At 34.0% G+C, this 7,321-nt stretch overlaps 1 protein-coding gene across 1 annotated transcript; it reads right to left on the reverse strand.

The window, feature by feature from the left end:
* Positions 1–2,601: 2,601 nt before the first annotated feature.
* Positions 2,602–4,758, reverse strand: LOC132696986 (uncharacterized). The gene is made up of 4 exons (XM_060662245.1): positions 4,676–4,758; positions 3,292–3,536; positions 2,822–3,235; positions 2,602–2,741 (listed from the first exon to the last, which is right to left on the reverse strand). The coding sequence occupies exons 1-4, from the start codon at positions 4,756–4,758 to the stop codon at positions 2,602–2,604; spliced, it is 882 nt and encodes a 293-aa protein (XP_060518228.1).
* Positions 4,759–7,321: the final 2,563 nt, after the last annotated feature.

Here is a 7,321-nt window from a genome sequence, read left to right on the forward strand (position 1 = left end):
AAATGTATGCTTTGTATTTTTATGTATTTGATAAAATAAACGTTTTCACATGTACAGGTCGTAGCATCCGACGCCGTAGATTTTAATAAACTTGGATTGTACAACTCGCCAGGGAGTCCTCCAGTCCCCTGCGCTTGACACGCAGGGTGTCCGGAAAGGATCTTACTTCTAATTCGCTCAAAATGAAATCATTTCAAATATTTGTTTCCTTATTATCTAAAATGAACAATGTTTTAAAATTTTGGTTTTGTTGACAACAATTTGCTGTAGAAAATGAGGAGGACATTTTAAGTCAAGAAAGAGGAGGCCACATTAATGGCAACCATATAGCTATTAGATAATGTAGTGGCCCTAGAAAGGTAAAATTCGTACGCCTAGGGCAGCTATGATATTTTCGTATCACTTGAGTCAATTTCCGATAACATTTAACAAGATCTGGACATATTTTGTGAAAAAACTGATGCCTGTCGAATTAACGAACTGTCAAAGGCCATGGTGGTTGTTGGACGCCGATAATTCTTATTGGTTAAAAACGGCATTTGAAATGGCCCCGCAAATATTCCTGTATTGTCAGCATAGACAAGGTATCTATTTAGTAGCTTTAGCTTTGGCTATATGATTCAAACAGTAACAAGCGGCTTTAGGAAAATAATCAACAAGTTCCTAACATTTTGTGAGACGCCCGAATAAATATTTCAAACTTTTTTCAATTCGTCGGTTAGGAATTTATGTGCCTCACTGGAAAAACGAATTTCAACCTTTTGTAATCTCATATCTGAATTTATTTCCAGGCGATGCGGGACGCCGCCAACCATTTGATTTGTAAAACTACCGATGCAGAAAGAGTCGCGGAATTTATATTAAACTTGTATTTCATTTGGCGTAGTGTGCAAAACTTGCTTTTCCACAGTTATTTGCACTTTGACGGTGAATGAAATGACGCATATTACGACTCAATCTGATCAAGTAGCCAAAAATGATAAAACAACTATTTTGTTTGATTTGGTTAAATATTCATTTAAACGCATTTTCAGAACTTAGTTTTGGTTACTTTTTCAACAAAAATATTTTAAAGAACACCCAAACAAATTCGGCTTTGCTCCATATTACTTCATGATTCAGTTACGCCCATTTTGAAACCAAAGCTCGAAACCCACTCACTTCTTTTTTTTAGTCAGCAAGATTCGGACCCAGCGGTGATCGATACATTTGCTTCTTGACAGGATGGACAAATAATCGACATCAAATAACTACCAAGATTATTGTTGTTTGTTTAACATTTTATTTTAAAGGGATCATTGAATCTATTTTATGTTAAGCTAAGTTTATGTTCAGGTGTGCAACATATTCTTTATCTTTTGAAATTTTATAGGAAAATGTTAAACACATGAATTTTTTAGAGAAATCTTAAGCTTATGTTCTAACTTTTGTCTGGTGGTTTAATCGTTGCTAAAACCTATTTAATACTATATACAAACTGATGGCGACTTTGTCCATATTATTGTATAGGTAAATTTTAAACCACTTAAACTATAGGATCGATTAAATAGAATAAAAGCAATCAAATTCCTTGAATTTAGCATTTACTTCCAACCACATGTGTTTCCAATTTTACAAACTTAAGGTTACAAATTATTCAAAAGCCTAAAATTTTGTTCGGGTTTTTTTAACATTTCAGATAAGTGGGTAGAGAACACACAAATGTTAAAATCGGAATTTCTACTATTGATATATTTTATTGTCGGTAAAGCGATGGAATAATTTGAGCTTTCCGAAAAGTAAGGGCTTGAATTGAACGCCCTTCAATAGCAGATACTAGAAAGTAATTAGGTGTCTAGACCACACTTCACCGAAAATATTATACTTCTGGCAATTTATTTACCCACTTCTTGGTGTAGGCCGCTTTTGCACTAGAAGAATTTTTTGATAACAGTAAAACCAGTGAAGTCGATCTTAACTGCATTTGCAACGGCACAGCGTAATGGAAAAGTTAGGCAAATTTAGAATAAAAAAAACCCTAGTCAATTTGAGAATGGGATGTTAAATTGCTTTATTTACCATCATATTCTTCAAACTTACGTTTATAACCACTACTGCACCACAACTTTATTTAGAACACTGGACACGTGTTTCGCCAACCAAGTTGGCATCATCGGCAGATGATATAAACTAAATTTAACTAACATAAGACGGCCTTTTTATAGCTGAAAAGTGGTCGCGCTATTGGTTGCGAAACGTTACCTAGCAACCAGTAGAGGGGGCTGAATGGGATGGACCCTCGGTCTCGGTTCAGACACTGCGTTCCACTTTTGACTATTTCGATGCTTTCAAACGCATCTAATAATCTATTATTAGACACATTTTTTATTAACCTAAGGTTATATATATCTATAGCATGGTTATTTTCTAAAGCATGTTGAGCTACGCTCGACTTTTCAGTCCTACCATATTTTAAGTGTGTCATATGTTCTTTGAAACGAATTCTGATAGAACGTTTAGTTTGCCCAACATACTTTAAATTACAATCATTACATTTTATTTCGTAGATGCCACTATTCTCCAACAAATCAATTTTATCTTTGGGATTTCCAAGCAAGTTTCTCAAAAATTTTTTTCTAATCCTCTAGTATATCTAGGGTCATATGGAATTACTACAAAATGGTCTTTTGCTGGCGTATTTTGTTGACGATTAGTGACTTCCCTTAACATTCTTTTGTGTTTATGCTTATTAATTAATTTATCTATAAAGCGCCCGTTATAAATAGTTTAGACTCAAACTTTCCCATGAACAAATTGGCAAGGAAAGGAGATAGACAATTACCCATCGCCGTTCCCTCCAACTGTTGATAGACATTGTTATTATATAGAAAATAATTTTGATCCATGCATAATTTCGTAAGAATAAGATATTCGTTGATAGCTTCAGGACTCAGGTTATTCAACTGAAGTAATTCCCTAAGGTATTCAAGAGTCTGTGGTATAGGTACGCTAGGAAATAACGAGCTTACATCAAAAGAGACCAAAATTTCATTATCTTCTAAATGAATATCTTTAAGTTTCTCCATAAAAACAAAAGAGTTAGGAACCTCAAAGTTGCCACAAGAGATAATCAGTTTCTTGAATTCTTCAACTAGCCATTTTGAAATATTATATGATGGTTTACCAATGGCTGAAACGATAGGTCTCATTGCCTTCCCAGGTTTATGCATCTTGGGAAGACAATAAACCTCGCCAGCTTTGGATTGCTAACTGTTAATTTAAATTTTAACTTATCAGGGACAAGGTTGTTACATCGTTTTAAAGTATTTTTAATTTCCATAGTCATTTTTGCTAAGGGATTTCTTGAAACTGTGGTGTAAGGACCATGTTGAATAAGACTATCTACTCGTTCAAAATAGTCCTTTTTATCAATTATAACAACCTTATTCCCTTTGTCTGCCTTTAAGTAGAAACAATCTTTTTCTTTCAATCCCTTGACGATATTCTGGTGTGTTGGGGGTTTTGATTCGTTACGTTCGTGAATCCTTTGGTAGATTCTGGAACATATTGAATAGAACTTTCAATGTTACCTATAATATCTGATAGGCTATCCTTTACTGGAGGCAGTGCAAATTTCAAACCTTTATTCAAGAAGGCAATTTCTTGAATAAAGGCAATTTTCAACAATATTTTCGACTTTCAAAGAAAGAGGCTTTTTCGTCTTTTTTTGCAGTTTCTTTCTGAGTGAACACAGTAAGTTTTTTATACTTGTCATCATCATATTCTTAGTGAAGTTATTTACACGTTGTTTGGTTATCAAACTTTTTTTTTAATTAGCATAATAATAATAATCTAAATTAAAATTATATCATCTTCGAAAAACGTGCAAACGAGTTCGAAATTCACAATTTTTCACATTCAAAAAACGTTCATTAGAAAATTGAGGTACGTATTTGCTCTGCAGTATTATTCTGAAATATCCACATAATTTTGTTTGTTTAAGAATGAAACATTTTTGTTTCAATTTTGATAGCCTATCATGAATATGATGATATCAAATTAACAACAAACAATTCATTGTTTCATTGCAAGATATGAATTTACCGTTTAAAGAAATGCTTATTAATTAGCACCAGCATAAAATTCACCCTCAAAAATAGTCAAAATATATCAGAACTATTTAGGTCAAACAAGGATAAAAAAAAGTGTTTAAAATTGATTAATAAATAATAATGTGTTTTACAGTTATCAATCCCCATTACTACCAATTACTACTCTAAATAAAATTAGCCTCACAAAATTTGTATTGGCTGCATTACCGCCACCTTTCTGGTTCGATGGAGTTGGTTGAAACAGGTTTTTGATTGTTTGACAGTTTGATGAGTATTGACAATAATGATGTCTACCTTGTTGTTTTGTTCTGATATGCAAAAATTACTTTATATAATTTAATTATATTCAGTGATGTGAAATGTGTTGTATTGTATTGTTTGTGGCTGTAAGCTGTACGAAATGAATCGCGTCAATTAAATGATAAGTAGTCCCATGATAAACACGATTTTGGAAATAATGGGTGTTTTTTTTTCGATGTATAGAACTTTAAGTTGTCATTACTGTTCAAGATGGCGAGCGATTTAACAGCTCTCAAGTGATTTAGCCTCAGCTTGGTCTGGCAATTCATCATGGATAGACTCACGCCTGAACAATGCTTGCAAATAGTGCAATTTTATCTCGAAAATAATCGTTCTGTAAGGAATACGCATCGCGCACTACGTCCATTTTATCGTCAACAAAATCGTCCATCAGAGCAGTTAATTCGATTAACTATGGAACGTTTTCGCACCACGTTTACTCTTATTGATAATTCGCATCCCCAGAGACGCCGTATGGTGCGTACAGAAGACGCTATAGCTGCTGTAGAGCGTAACATTGAGGAATATCCGAATGAGTCCATCCGCCATCGAGCACAGGAATTGGATCTGTGTCCATCCACTTTATGGAAGATTTTGCGGAAGGATCTTGGTTTACGTGCTTACAAAATCCAACTCGTGCAAGAATTGAAGCCAAACGATCATCAAGTAAGGCGTAGATTCGTCGAATGGGCCCAAAACGAGATTGCCGTTGTTCTCGATTTTCATAAGCGAATTTTGTTTAGCGATGAAGCGCACTTCTGGTTGAATGGCTACGTCAACAAACAAAACTGCCGCATTTGGAGCGAAGCCAATCCTCAAGTGTATGTCGAAACACCGTCACATCCAGAAAAACTGACTGCTTGGTGCGCTTTATGGGCTGGTGGAATCATTGGTCCGTACTTCTTCAAAAACGGTGATGGCGAGAACGTTACAGTCAATTTTGATCAGTATAGAGCTATGATTACTAACTCTTTTATTCCTGAATTGAATAACCATGATGTCCAGGAGATGTGGTTTCAACAAGACGGCGCAACATATCACACAGCTCGTGCCACAATCGATTTATTGGTGAATTGGCCTCCAAGATCTTGTGATTTAACACCGCTAGACTACTTTCTGTGGGGCTATGTAAAGTCATTGGTCTATGCGGATAAGCTACAAACGCTTGACCATTTGGAAGACAACATTCGCCGTGTTATACGGCCGCAAATGTTGGAAAAAGTCATCGACAAAAAAACCCTTAAAATAAAACTCACTTCTCAATAAAAAAAAGTTCTATACATCTAAAAAAAACATCCCTTACGGGAATCTTTACCAACAAAATATGTCAAATCGCTGTGACGGTTAAAATGGGAAATCTCTATCTAGAATTCGTTTTAGTTTGGTCCTTAATTTTTTTTGTCTTTTTTGAGTGTCAAGCATTTGTTTTCTAAATTTGCACACAAGAAAGCGAGAACACATTATTGCCTATCAAATACAGGTCGTCCGTAATTCGGGAGACTCAATATGAACTAAATTTACAATTTTTTTATCATAATAATATGCAACGAATGACTTCACTCCCAGTTTTGAAAGGAAACGCATGTGTTTGGAATATAGCATTGCTTATAAAACTATTAATTCATTACCTTGGGCAATCCTATAAAATATATTCAGCCCAGACACAAGACAAATTTTTAAATTGTGACTTCTAAATTTGAAATTGTTATGTAGCTCTAGCCAAGGAGTTTTCCAAGGGGACAATTTTTGGGTGCGAGTATTTTTATTTGGTAAATTAAAATATGAGAATTTCCGTGACGATTCCGGATTGTGACCCGACGAAAACGAGGAAAAACGTTGTTTTAATCCCTATTCACATTTGCGTGTGTGCCATATATTTTTGTTATCAATTATTTCATGCTGACATTACAAAAAGATTTTCGTTTTCGTTGTAGGGGGCCTTAAGATATACAACAGTAACAAATATAATTAGGATTTAGGAGCTTCAGAAATATCAGTTTCGTCAAATTCTTATCATTTCTTAAATTTCGGCATTAATTATCGTATAAATAAATTTTACCTGATTTTTGATGTAACGAAAATTTAATTTTTTATATTAAAATAAGTCAAAACTAGAGCTGTGTTCCATTGAAGGTCAACTTAACTCAAGTACTAGAATAGAGATTGTTTGTCAAAGGAATAATCTTGCGACAAATCTGAATATTGTAAATTGTCTACTACAAATTTTCGATCGACTTTAATTAAGCTATACAAGGTTTGACTGCCCTTTTATGGGATCTATCCAACAAAATTAATTAATTCTATATGTTATTTTACTCTCCATTTCCTCATGTCTTCTGGTTTTTTAAATATTTTGTATATTTTTCAATTAGTATTCTTTGTGCAGCGAAAGGTGGATTTTGGTTAATTTTCTGGACAACAAACAAGTTATAATTGTATTATTCATTATTTCAAAATTACAGAAACAAAGAAAAGCTATATAATTTTGTTAAGAACAATGAACTATAAGTTTGGATTGTCGAACATTTTCTTTCCGATTTATAAGTTCTGCGCGATGCAGGATGACTTTTACACTTGAATACTTAGACAAATCTAAATGGGTTAAAAGGTAGAGTTACAAGGGTAGCGATATAGTTAGTTTTTCTTTTTTTTTGCTAGATGACTAAATCAAAAATGCTTTCGTAAAAATTGGGAGCCTGCTGGTGTGCTAGAGATTTTCCCAAAAAATGAGCTAAGGGTTTCGTAGAGGTGGGGCAGCTTTGGAAAAAAAAACTTTTATTTTGGAATCCCTCATTTTACCTATGCTATAATCGACCGGGATAAACAAAACTGGGAAAAACAAATGCTTGCCCCTACCTAGTGCGGTTTATTGGCAGCACATATTTCTAAGATATAACATTTTGCTGATATTGATAATAAAACGTCAAATA

This window comes from Cylas formicarius, unplaced genomic scaffold (assembly GCF_029955315.1).
Source record: "Cylas formicarius isolate icCylForm1 unplaced genomic scaffold, icCylForm1.1 PGA_scaffold_10__41_contigs__length_53128322, whole genome shotgun sequence".
NCBI lineage: Eukaryota > Metazoa > Arthropoda > Insecta > Coleoptera > Brentidae > Cylas > Cylas formicarius.

Excerpts from the sequence above, each read along its gene's own strand:
- LOC132696986 (XM_060662245.1), bottom strand. The coding sequence starts at position 4,758 with ATGGACGTAGTGCGCGATGCGTATTCCTTACAGAACGATTATTTTCGA. Across the intron at positions 3,537-4,675 it reads TTTGCAAGCATTGTTCAGGC|AATCTACCAAAGGATTCACG; the intron begins GTGAGTCTATCC and ends AATATGTTCCAG. Across the intron at positions 3,236-3,291 it reads TAAAAATACTTTAAAACGAT|CTGGCGAGGTTTATTGTCTT; the intron begins GTAACAACCTTG and ends AGCAATCCAAAG.